Here is a 13,164-nt window from a genome sequence, read left to right on the forward strand (position 1 = left end):
GCAGCTTCATCCATGTGGCTCTGGCTCTAGAGTTAAGAATGGAAGGAACTACTGGGAAAATTGATGCTGGTTAGCTGGAGCTAAGGAATTAGCAGTGATTAAGAAGAGACCAGCATCACTGAGGTGAAATCTTCTGGAAAGTGTTTTCTGGAAGTACAAAGAAGCTGTGCTCCAGAGATACCCAAAGTTGTACCTCATGCTGCGGCTGGACTTGGTAATGTGTAAGAGTCACTCAGGTGGTACTGCTTGTGAAGGAATGAAGGGATCGTGGAGAGAAGCTGAGGCTTAGCACTGTGAGAGACCAGGGAAGGCCATTGGAGAAGGTGAAGCCTCAGCTGTATGTAGTTGATGGCCCAGGACTGAAGAGGTCATACAAAGGATTTGAGGCTTGGCACCCTGAAGAGAGCCTATGAGAGGCTATTGGTGAAGCCTAGTTGGAGTGGAACACCCTTGTGTATTGGAGATGTCAGTACCATGGGATGATCACCAAGAACAGCAACAACAGTGAGGTGTATCAACCTGAGCTTAGAGTGCTACAGAGGGCAGAGCTGGAAAAGTGANGTCAGTCTTTAGGAGGAGTCCAAAAGATCAAGTGGAATCCCAGACACTGAAACAAGAAGCTGTAACATTGAAATTGCCTTGGAGACTCAAAGATGTTAAAGATGCCAGAGCCATGGGATACATGCTGAGGAAAGCTGCTAACAGGGAGTGGAAACAGCCCAGGAGAAAGCAGTGTGTTGCAGTCAACAAAGATGAAAAAGGAGTGCAGATCTGAAGACCGCTTTGACATCAGCCATGGAGATGCAGAGTTTGGAGTTTGACCAGCTGGTTTCCTGCCTTGCTTTGGGGATTATAGTTAATTAAGTTGAATGAATCTCAGAAGAGACCTTGANCTTTGGACTTTTAACATTGTTGCAACTGCTATAGACTATGAGGACTTTGAAAGTTGGACTAAATGCATTTTGCGTTATGCTATGTTTAAGTATGACCACCCATAGACTCGTGTTTTTGAACAAGTCTATGGGGACCAGGGAGTGGAATGTGATGGTTTGTATATTCTTGGACCAGGGAGTGGCACCATTTGGAGGTGTGGCCTTGTTGGAATAGGTGTGACCTGGTTGGAGTAGGTGTATCACTGTGGGTGTGGGCATAAGATCCTCATCCTAGTTGCCTGGAAGTCAGTCTTCCACTAGCAACCTTTGGATGAAGACATGGAACTCTCAGCTCCTCCTGCACCATGCATGCCTGGATGCTGCTATGCTCCCACCTTGATGATAATGGACTGAACCTCTGAACCTGTAAGCCAGCCCCAATTAAATGTTGGTTTTTATAAGACTTGCCTTGGTCATCGTGTCTGTTCACAGCAGTAAAACCCTGAGTAATACAGGGATATTTTGGAAACTGATAGGAAAAATTTTGATAAAGAGCGGTAGGAAAATTTTGGAAAACAGCTTTAGGAAATTTTTGGTAAACAACGGTAGAAAAATTTTGGTAAACAGCAGTAGGGATATTTAGGTAAACAGCAGTAAGAAAATCTTCATAAACAGTGGTAGGAAAAATTTTGGTAATCAGTGGTAGGAAAAATTTTGGTAAACAGCGGTAGGGAAAGTTTGGTAAATAGAGGTAAAGAAACCTTAGTAATCAGCAGTAGGAAAATTTTGGTAAAGAGTGGTAGGGAAATTTTGGTAGAGAGTGGTAGGGATATTTAGTAAACAGCAGTAAGAAAAACTTCATAAACAGTGATAGGAAAATGTCTAGTAATCCGTGGTAGGAAAACTTTGGTAAACAGTGGTAGGAAAAATTTGGTAAACAGAGGTTGGGATATTTTGGTAAACAGCAGTAAGAAAATGTTGGTAAACAACAATAGGGAAATTTTGGTAAACAGCAGTTGGAAAATCTTCGTAAACAGTGGTAGGAAAAATTTTGGTAAACAGACTTAAGGAAACCTTAGTAAACAGAGGTAGGAAATTTTATTAAACAGATGTAAGGAAACCTTACTAAATAGCGGTAGGGAAATTTTGGTAAACAGAGGTAAAGAAACCATAGTAACCAGCTGTAGGAAAATTTTGGAAAACAGCAGTAGGAAAATTTTGGTAAACAACGGTATGGAAAACTTTGGTGAACAGCGGTAGGGAAATTTTGGTAAACAGAGGTAAGCAAACCTGAGTAAACAGAGGTAGGAAATTCTTTTGTAAACAGAGGTAAGGAAAACTTAGTAAACAGTGGTAGGGAAATTTTTGTAAACAGAGGTTGGGATATTTTGGCAAACAGTGGTAAGAAAATTTTGGTAAACAGCGGTAGGGAAATTTTGGTAAAGAGCAGTATGAAAATATTCGTAAACAGTGGTAGGGAAACTTTGGTAAACAGTGTTTGGGAAATTTTAGTAAACAGCGGTAAGGAAACCATAGTAAACAGAGGTAGGAAATTTTATTAAACAGATGTAAGGAAACCTTACTAAACANCCGAAGGGAAATTTTGGTAAACAGATGTAAAGAAACCATAGTAATCAATTGTAGGAAAATTTTGGTAAACAGCGGTAGGAAAACTTTGGTAAACAGTGTTTGGGAAATTTTAGTAAACAGCGGTAAGAAAATCTTCATAAACAGTGATAGGAAAAATTTTAGTAATCTATGGTAGGAAAACTTTGGTAAACAGCGGTAGGAAAATTTTGGTAAACAGCGATAGGAAAATTTTGGTAAACAGAGGTTGGGAAATTTTGGTAAACAGAGGTTGGGAAATTTTGGTAAACAGCAGTAAGAAAATGTTGGTAAACAGCAGTTGGAAAATCTTCGTAAACAGTGGTAGGAAAATTTTTGGTAAACAGCAGTAGGGAAATTTTAGTAAACAGCGGTAGGGAAATTTTGGTAAACAGTGGTGGGAAAACTTTGGTAAACAGTGGTAGGAGAACTTTGGTAAACAGCGGTAGGAAAACTCTTTTAAACAGCTGTAGGAAAAATTTTGGTAAACAGAGGTTGGGAAATTTTGGTAAACAGGTAAGAAAAATTTTGGTAAACAGCAGTAGGAAAATCTTTGTAAACAGTAGTAGGAAAAATTTTGGTAAACAGCGGTAGGGAAAATTTGGTAAACTGACTTAAGGAAACCTTAGTAAACACAGGTAGGAAATTTTAGTAAACAGAGGTAAGGAAACCTTAGGAGACAGTGGTAGGGAAATTTTGGTAAACAGAGGTAAAGAAACCTTATTTATCCATGGTAGGAAAATGTTGGTAAACAGTGGTAGGGAAATTTTGGTAACAGCATTAGGGATATTTTGGAAACAGTGGTAGGAAAAATTTTGGTAAACAGCGGTAGGAAATTTTTGGGAAACAACTGTAGGGAAATTTTCATAAACAGCAGTAGGAAAACTTTGGTAAACAGCGGTAGGGAAATTTTGGAAAACAGCAGTAAGAAAATTTTGGGAAACAACTGTAGGGAAATTTTCATAAAAAGTGGTAGGAAAACTTTGGTAAACAGCGGTAAGAAAATCTTCATAAACAGTGATAGGAAAATTTTTGGTAATCTGTGGTAGGACAACTTTGGTAAACAGCAGTAGGAAAATTTTGGTAAACAGCAGTAGGAAAATTTTTGTAATAAACGGTAGGGAAATTTTGGTAAACATCGGTAGGGATATTTAGGTAAACAGTGGTAAGAAATCTTCATAAACAGTGATAGGAAAAATTTGGGTAATCTGTGGTATGAAAACTTTGGTAAACAGCGGTAGGAAAATTTTGGTAAACAGAGGTTGGGATATTTTGGTAAACAGTGGTAAGAAAATTATGGTAAACAGCAGTAGAGAAATTTTGGTAAACAGCAGTAGGAAAATCTTCGTAAACAGTGGTAGGAAAACTTTTGGTAAACATCTTAGGGAAATTTTGGTAAACAGAGGTACGTAAACCTTAGTAAACAGAGGTAGGAAATTTTAGTAAACAGAGGTAAGGAAACCTTAGTAAACAGCGGTAGGGAATTTTTGGTAAACAGCACTAGGGAAATTTTAGTAAACTGCGCTAGGGAAATTTTGGTAAACAGCAGTAGCGATATTGCGGTAAACAGTGGTAGGAAAATCTTCTAAACAGCGGTGGGAAACCTTTGGTTAAAGCAGTAGGAAAATTTTGGTAAACAGAGTTAGGGAAATTTTGGTAAACAGCGGTAGGGAAATTTTGGTAGGCAATAGTAGGAAAATTTTGGTAAACAACAGTAGGAAAACTTTGGTAAACAGAGGTAGGACAAATTTGGTAAACCGTGGTAGGAAATTGTGGCAAACAGTGGTAGGAAAATCTTCGTAAACAGCAGTAGGAAAAATTTTGTTAAACAGCAGTAGGAAATTTTTGGTAGGCAGTAGTAGGGAAATTTTGGTAAACAGTGATAGGAAAATCTTTGTAAACAGTGGTAGGAAAAATTTTGGTAAACAACGTTAGGGAAATTTTGGTAAACAGCAGTAGGAAATTTTTGGTAAACAGCAGTAGGAAAAATCTTGGTAAACAGTGGTAGGAAAATTTTGGTAAACAGCAGTAGGGAAATTTGGGAAACAGAGGTAAGCAAACCTTTGTAAACAGAGGTAGGAAATTTTAGTAAACAGAGGCACTGAAACCTTAGTAACCAGTGGTAGGGAAATTTTGGTAAACAGAGGTAAAGAAACCTTAGTAATCAGCATTAGGAAAATTTTAGTAAATAGCAGTATGGATATTTTGGTAAACAGCAGTAGGAATATTTACGTAAACAGCGGTAGGGAAATGTTGGTAAATAGCGGTAGAGATATTTAGGTAAAAAACGGTAAGAAAATCTTCGTAAACAGTGATAGGAAAAATTTTGGTAATCTGTGGTAGGAAAATTTTGGTAAACAGTGGTAGAAAAATTTTGGTAAACAGCAGTAGGAAAACTTTGGTAAACAGTGGGTAAGAAAACTTTGGTAAACAGAGGTAAGGAAACCTTAGTAAACATCAGTAGGGAATTTTTGGTAAACAGCAGTAGGAAAATTTTTGTAAACAGCCGTACGGAAATTTTGGTAATCAATGGTAGGAAAATTTTGGTAAACAGCGGTAGGAAAACTTTGGTAAACAGAGGTATGACAATTTCAGTAAACAGTGGTAGGAAAATTGTGGCAAACAGTGGTAGAAAAATCTTCATAAACAGCAGTAGGAAAAATTTTGTTGAACAGCGGTAGGAAAATTTTGGTAAATAACGGTAGGAAAATTTTGGTAAACAGCAGTAGGAAATTTTTGTTAAGTGGCGGTAAGTAAATTTTAATAAGCAGCAGTAAGAAAATTTTAGTAAGCAGAGGTAAGGAGATTTTGGTAAGAGCAGCGGCAAGGAAATTTTAGTAAGCAGTGTTAAGGGAAGTTTAGGAAGCAGCGGTAAGAAAATTTAGGTAAGTGGCCAGTTTAGAACCTCTTTAGTTAGACTGTAAAAGTCTGTGGCTACCTCTAAATTCTGTGTTTTTATCTAAACAATTAGGGCTAATGTGGAAAATTAGAGATCAGAGTGATGCCATCTTGTAAAGGGCGAAGGAAAATTCAGTTTCCAAATGGAGGGCATTCAGATTTTAGTAGACAAGTCAAATAGATAGGATGGGTATATCAAGGCCAGACAGGAGAGGCAGAGCAGAGCAGAGGCAAATGTCCAAAGTGATCTAAATTATAGACCAGACCGCTTTACATTTTAAAAATGGGACTTGCATAGATAGTACGGACAGGTATAGCGACAAAGGAAAGGTTCCCGGGAAAAAAGGGACAAAAGCACTAAGGTTCTCAGGAATAGAGACAAAGGGAATTTCAGTAACATGGGTTCAACTCCGACTAAAATGAAAGTAAAAATGTTAGTCATCTGGATCTTGGTCAGGGCGTGCTTGAGGGACGCAAGTGGAAAGTACAGTGCTGAAATAGAGGAAGGAGTGGCGATGCTTGAGGAGGCTAAGGAGATTGCTTCTCAGGATAGCTGCCAAAAACCTAAACAGCTTAGACAACAAACCAAAGATAAGAAAGAGAAGAAGAAATCTATCTCTGAAGGGTATACTAGTGACAGCGATGGGATCAATAGTGATAGTGACGTCTGTAGTCAGATGTTCCACTGGAGGTTGAGGCATGGTAGGCCGCCCGAACCATCAGCCCCTCCGTTGCCTTCTCCTCCCCCCTATAAAGATGAGGGAGACAAAAGGGGAAAGTGTAGTCTTCATGCAAAAGTCTGGCCCAACAGGGGCAACGGTAACATGAACCCCTGGAGTGGAAGGTTGTAAAAGATTGAAGGAGTCAGTTTAGACTTATGGGGTCCAGGCTGTCTTTATAAAATCTCGAACACGCATTTAAACACTGATAAAGGCAGTAAGAGTTAAGATTAGGTACTTTTTGAGCAATTTCCTCAAAGATAAAACATTGCAACCCGCAGAAAAGCTCCTAAAGACTCAGTAGTAAAACTTGAGCCATTAAAGGAGAATGCTTTAAATGAAAGAAAAAGAGAAAAGATGGTCTTATATAGTGGATGGGAGGACTAGCCAATAGTATTAGAAGGAAAACAACACTATGAAAGGGACCATTGTTTTGTGTAAGATAAAAACACTTAAAGTTCTTAGGTATGCATATGTATGCATAAAAGACTTTCCATGGTTTGTTCAGCTTGCTTTCCTATATTGTCCAGGCCTACTTGCTTGAGGATGGTTCTGCCCACAGCGGGCTAGGTCCCCCACCTCAATCATTAATCAAGAAAAAGACCTCCACATAAAATGATCACGTGCCAATCTGACAGAGGAAATTCTTCAATTGAAGTTCTCTCTTCCCAAGTGACTCAAGATTGGGTCAAGTTGACAAAAACTAACCACATAAGCTAAACTTTCTGTATCTCCTAGTTGACAGCATGGCCAAATCCTTGCTGCTTCTCCAAGTACTTCATCCATGGAATGCCACAGGGACATTTTTTTCTGTACAGTTTCATCACTGGAACACTAAAATATGGGTCTTTGCTTATAGATAGGAAAACTGAAGCTAGGAGGTTCTGGGTCCCTTCATCAAGCATGTGCTTCCTGTGACAGACCTAGGGACCATTCCCTAGGTCTACATACAAGAGTCTGTGCTCAAGACTGTCACACCTACTGCCTCCTGAGTTCTAGCAGCATTTGGATCTGTGAGGAGCAAGGATGAATTGGAACAAAAGCTGTTGCAGCTCCAGTGTCTGGGTCTCCTCCTCTTGAGAGCTATCCTCTCTTAGGCTCTTCAGAGTCACTGATCAGTGCCTGGCCAATGTCCATCATAGAACTGGGGAATGCATCCTATTTCCAAATCCATGGAAAGCCATAGGTCAGAAACCAATACAGAAACAATACATAGCTCACAGATCAATACAGTTGGATATTTGAGCCTCAGTGTTAAAGATGCTGAAAGGGACATTGTAAAGCAGGTCAATATTTAGAGAATAGTCCTTCCATTGCTTCTGAATGCATTTCACTTGTGGTTTATCCTGCCTGAGGAGGTAATCAATCTACAAATGCCTGGTGGACATCAGCCATGTGTATGGCAACTTGGGATCTGAAGGACATATGAACCACAATTTAGGGATTTTTCAGATTTGATCAATGACTCCACGTGACATAAGCTAGAACCTGTTCTCCCAGCTTTCATTATAGATATGGCTCAGATTGTGTGCAGCCAGAGACACCTGCCCCCGATACTGAAGCAACTAGTGACACAAGAAGACTACACAAAATTTATCTTGTTTGGCTCTAGATAGAAAGGAATCATCTTCCCCAGACATCATAAACAAAAATTCCTCTTATCAACTACTTCTCTTCTGTCCATATCCAGTTGCATCCTGGGTGTTAGTACACGAGAATCCTCGCCCTCTTGTGTTCATGTGCACTACATACAAAGAAAAACAACAGGGGAACAAATACTGAGAGCTAGATCAGCAATTATACAAATGGGACAAAGAACAAAGAAGTATCTGGATACCACACTGCCAGACACAATGAGCCCCCAAAGCAATAATTATGTGATTCCTCTCCAGATGGCTTTAGAACTCAAAAGCACTGACATTCTGCTTTCTAGTTTCCAAGTGGCATGTCCCTGCTTATGGGAAAGTATCACAACCTCTCAATGTCCTTACAAACTCAGGAGAAACAGACCATCCCTAAAGCCTCTGCAGTGAGCAGGACACACAGTATCCAGCAACTCTTGTTGTGATGCTGCAGGCGCTCCGTAGGTCAATGTGCATTTTAATTCAGAGGAAATATTTGAGGTTATTTCTTTGTTGCCGTAAAGACATCATTTCTTGCCCATGTTAGTGATATCTCATATGCTTGAAAGGCAAGAAATACTAGCCCACATCCTAAGAAACCAGAAGCCACTGGGTACCAAAAATCACCCTGAAGGGTTAGAACTTCTAAAAAATGATGTGCTTAGAGGTAGAGAAAAAAAGCAAATTTACTTTGCTCAAGACATGGTCGAGAAAGCTGAAAGTAAAAAGACAAGAAGGAAATGAAGAGAGACAGAGGGAGAGAGAAAAGAAGATAATACCAAAGGAAGAACAGAAGGAGAGATGGTGAATCAAAGGGTAAGAACTAGTCTTACAGACCAAATGCTCTCTCTCAAAAGAAGAGATGAGAAATCCTGACCCAACCCTTGTGTCTGGAACTACAAAGTGTGATTCCTTGAATTCCAAGAAAGTCAACTCTTACAAAGACAGGAATCTACAGCTGGCTCACAACTAATTTAAAAATAAAAACAAAAAGCAATACCATCCAAACTTGCAAGAATAATACCCAAGATTTAACCAGCTGGCAAACTAAAGAATTTAGAGCTGATATTTCACCTTTTAAATAAACTAAGGCGTACAGGTTTAGTGTATCACTCTATTTTTACCTGAAATTTTATTGTTTTAGGAAAATTCCAAAGGAGACACCTTGTTGAATTTGAAACCCATGGTATCCACCTGCTATCACTATCAGGTGATAGATGGAGACCTCAGCTGTCTTTGGTAAGGCATCTCTTAAGCCAAAGCCTATTACTGTAAGTAACTGGCCTTACCCATGGCACACAAGAGCACAAACACACAGTTCACGGAGTCCCACAGCTATGATGCCTGATTAAGATGTTAGCACATGACCTAAAACTGTTCTTAGCATAAAGTTTTGCTGGAATAACAAGGAAGCAAGAGCAGCTTCAGCTGATAGAATATGTAGCCTCCACACCGAAAAAATGACTCAGAAGAGACCAGTGAAATGAAAGCAGAGCCCAGATCTAGATGGGGTGGGTGTGGCCTATGACACTTACTATCTGGACACAGCCACACCTGTGCCCCATCTACTCACTGGGCTTATCAATATTATGAACTAAAATGAAGTCTTGTTTCTCTTTTAAGTCAATTTCAGTTGCGTAGTCTTCATTGATGCTAATAAGAGTCTAGAGCAGTATAATGCTTTGATCCTTTAATACAATTTCTCCTGTTATGGTGGAACACCCCCCCCCCCAGCTATAAAATTATTTTTCTTTCTACTCAGTTACTGTAATTTTGCTACTGTAATATCTATGTAAATATCTATGTTTTCCAATGGTCATAGGCAACCCTTGTGAAAGAGTTGTTTGAGGAGCTGTGACCCACAAGTTGAAAACTGCTGGTCTAGACACCATAACCCTTGAAGATTTTGTTTCTTCGTTCCACTCACACACAACTAATCGATTGTACATTTGATCAACACTACCTAACTTTAACATACACTTAGATAAACATATTACATTTGAATATCTTAAGTCTCATAAGGTTCTCTGACACACAATCATGCTTGTGGGCTGTGCAAATCCCCAGGGTAGGCAGCAGAGCCTGAGAAACCACTCCATCTAACACCACAACCTGCAAGAGCCACGTTGATGGCAAACCACTTGAGTTCTGCTCTTCCCTGCCAGTCCCTCCAGCACTGAACACAGACTTCTAGAAATCTTCCTTAAATAATCTTAACTTACATGAAGAATGTTACACAAAACAAAATAGTCTCAAATCACATACATCACTGTCCTGTGGTATTATGTGGTATATTTCACTGGGTGAGATATCACTGTCCTATAGTATATTTCACTGGGTGAAATATCACTGTCCTGTGGTATTATGCCTTTTATCTTTACCAAATGAGCTTAGAGAATAAAATTATTATATATTCATGATCTCTAGACTAGATTTGAATTTTCAAGGTTTCTTTTTTTAAATCAAAATCTAGCTTTATTTTTTTTCCTGTCTGTCTTTATTTTGTCTTGTTTGTGGTACTAGGGATAAAGCCCAGGGCCACACAGATGGTCTGCAAACCCTCTACTACTAAGCTAGATCTTCAATCCTGGTGTAATTTCTTTTTTTTTTAATCTTCTATTTTCAATAAGAGAAAAAAAAACCTCCAATAGTAAAAAATAAATATTACTGTGCTATATTATATTGATTGCAGTCTAATCAATCATCCATCACACTTGCACCACAAATACTCACTGTGAGAATAATGTCCTCGACCGAACAATGAACTTGAACACGTATTCTAAGGCTTTGAGCGTTCTGAGGATGGGCTCGCACTGCTCCCCCCTGCTGGAGGTATCCAAGTAAGTCTTCAGCACCGTCATCAGTTTCCTGAATACGGGATAATATTTTCACAATACATCTCTTTCTAAGCCACAGCGTGGTAATTAGTGTGCTCGGGAAATTATAAGGCATTCAATCAAAGGTTAAAGGTGGCGGCGCAGCAAAGCTCACGACTCATTTGCAAGCACAAAAATAACTGCTTCAAAATATATTTATTACAGAGAATGAATAAGTATTTCCTGCCCATAAAAAAAGCCAGCAAAGATAAAGTAGTGAGGGGGAAAAAATAATCTTTTGACAAGGAAAAAACTAGGCATAATCAGGAATGAGTAAGAATGAGGGTAATAATGTCCCTCTAGGGTAACTTGTCCCCAAGTTCTTCTATATAGGCATGTTATTGTTAAGTATCAAGGAGCGCCTTTGCTTAGAAACTTTCTATAGCTCTTCATCTCCGGTAGGCCAGACTTTGGAATACTTGGCCCATCTTTCAAGGTTTCTTCATAAGCTGGCTGCCACCAAATTTTCCTATGGGTTTCCATCTTTGACCCCGAGGGTCTCCAACAACCAATCAACACTGAGCTTCTGAGCATGCTCACTAGTGCTCACAGGTAACTTCTTGATAAACAACAGCTGACTTGCTGAATGATCTAATAAACTACTTGTTTATTTGCCACAGTGAACTATTCACCCACTCTCTGGGGTTCTGGTTATTTTTAGGATAGGTGAGTCATCCAATCCATGCTTGGATGATTAGAAAAGGAAAAGTTTATCTAGACTAGTGTCAGTGGGAAATGCGCCAATCCCCTGCATCCCATATATCTCACCAGGACAAACACAGATGCACAGGAAATAGCTACACACACAGTTACTTACTTGTAGGCCAAGGTAGCACTGAAATGCTGTTGGATGTAAGCCTCCAATACAGTGTTAAAATGCTGGAATTTCCGGTCTGCAATGAGTCCTATTATATAGATCTGAGGAAGAGTCGGAATGATTGGGGGGTGTTCTGGGAGGGTACCCAGAACTTGTTCACCTGGTATAACTGAACCCTTGTCACTATTCTTTCACCGGAGAGTTAATCTCTCTAATGAATACTTAATCCTTTTCACTAATACATTGTCTCTACCCAAAAAAAAAAAAAAAAAAAAAAGGAGAGAGTATTTCAAAAAGTATGCTTTGAGGTATTAGAAGATAAAAGGATTTCCTATTCAGCTAAGAGAAATCTCAGGTTGTCGTTAGACTGCTCTCTTTGTTGCAGGACTTCCAGAGTCAGTTCTATGCTTCTGTGCATTATGAATCTCCAGGAGGCTCATGACACATTCGGCATTTCCTTTGGTAATTTAATCAAAGGACCTTTAGTCATGAAACAACTTTCCTGTCAGGCTAGCATGCTAGGGGACCTTCCCAAATTGTGATTGAGGAAGCCGGTTATCTGCAAGCATCCTCTTTAAGGCAAACATCCATGACACTGGGGTATTGCATGCATCAAGAGTTTGCTGGTCTTAGACAATCCTAACAGTCCTTCTTTCCTCTAAATTACATTAAATGCATTATGTATTCATTGATTGACAGCAATGGGAGTCTCCACATCCTGCTAAATGGTCTAACACAGGGCTATACTTCCAGACCCAGATGGTTCCCATAATTCTTTTCAGATAGCATGGAGAAAGTTGGAGTTGCAAGAGAGAAATAAGAGTGAGACCATGTGGGAGTCTGGATGGAGGTCCACTGTGAAAAATTCACTGTGAGGAGCAAAATGACCCTGGTTAATTATAAGGCATCAAGAAGAGATGGTAAAGCAGATAGGGGAACATCTGGGTGCTTTATAACTGGGCCTCAGATAGCTCCTGGCAATCCTGGAAAGCCACGGTTTGACACTCCTCAGTCTCAGGCACTATCAATCAGACGTCAAAATTCTGACAATGACACTTAAGCCCCACACCCACCCACCCAGGTCAGCTGCCAAGTCTCAGACTCTCAAATGAACTGGAAACACCGAAACAGCTACTCAGTCTGCTTGCCAAAGGTTCTAAAACCTCACCGTATTCCTGGGAAGAACCACAAGGCCCATATGTTCTGTTTTCTTGCAGTGAGACAAGCGTTCAAACCTGATGTTGCCGAACGGTTGTCCCCACTCTCTTACCAAAGCATCAAAGACGAGGATGTCATACTCGTTACTCTGAGAGTGCTCCATCATGATGTTGAAGAGGGCATCCAGAGTGTCCTGGAGGAACTGGATAAAGGATGGTTGCATTCAGAAAGAGGGCAGATAGCCCACAAATCTCATCCTTGTGTGTCCTTCCAAGAGAACACACCCCCTGAGCCACATTCAAGGCGCTCAGAGAAGTCTCACAAATCAGCTACAGGACTTGGAATGATATGATTCCACACCAGTGGCACATATACACATATTATGACATTTCCCATGATAGGATTCTGCACTGTACAGAAGAACAAGCCACTTCCATGTGCATCAATGATGAAGCCTCTACAAACACTGCATTAAATAAAATAATTCAGACATACATGCCCATCCTCAGATACTCTGATTTGTGAACTCCTAGGGCAAGGAAAAACAACATCACTACCACCACCACCACCACCACCACCACCACCAATAACACCACC

The 13,164-nt window shown here is 39.8% G+C and overlaps 1 protein-coding gene across 1 annotated transcript in view; it reads right to left on the reverse strand.

Annotated features, from left to right (window-relative positions):
• Dock2 (dedicator of cytokinesis 2) overlaps window positions 1-13,164 on the reverse strand; it is a 558,039-nt gene that overhangs the window by 450,450 nt on the left and 94,425 nt on the right. Inside the window, exons 20-22 of the mRNA XM_021175778.2 lie at window positions 12,680-12,769; window positions 11,410-11,510; window positions 10,450-10,584 (exon numbers count right to left, since the gene is read on the reverse strand). Of these exons, the coding sequence (XP_021031437.1) occupies window positions 10,450-10,584; window positions 11,410-11,510; window positions 12,680-12,769 (326 nt within the window). The remainder of the gene's footprint in view (window positions 1-10,449; window positions 10,585-11,409; window positions 11,511-12,679; window positions 12,770-13,164) is intronic.

Source organism: Mus caroli, chromosome 11 (assembly GCF_900094665.2).
Source record: "Mus caroli chromosome 11, CAROLI_EIJ_v1.1, whole genome shotgun sequence".
NCBI classification, from domain to species: Eukaryota; Metazoa; Chordata; class Mammalia; order Rodentia; family Muridae; genus Mus; species Mus caroli.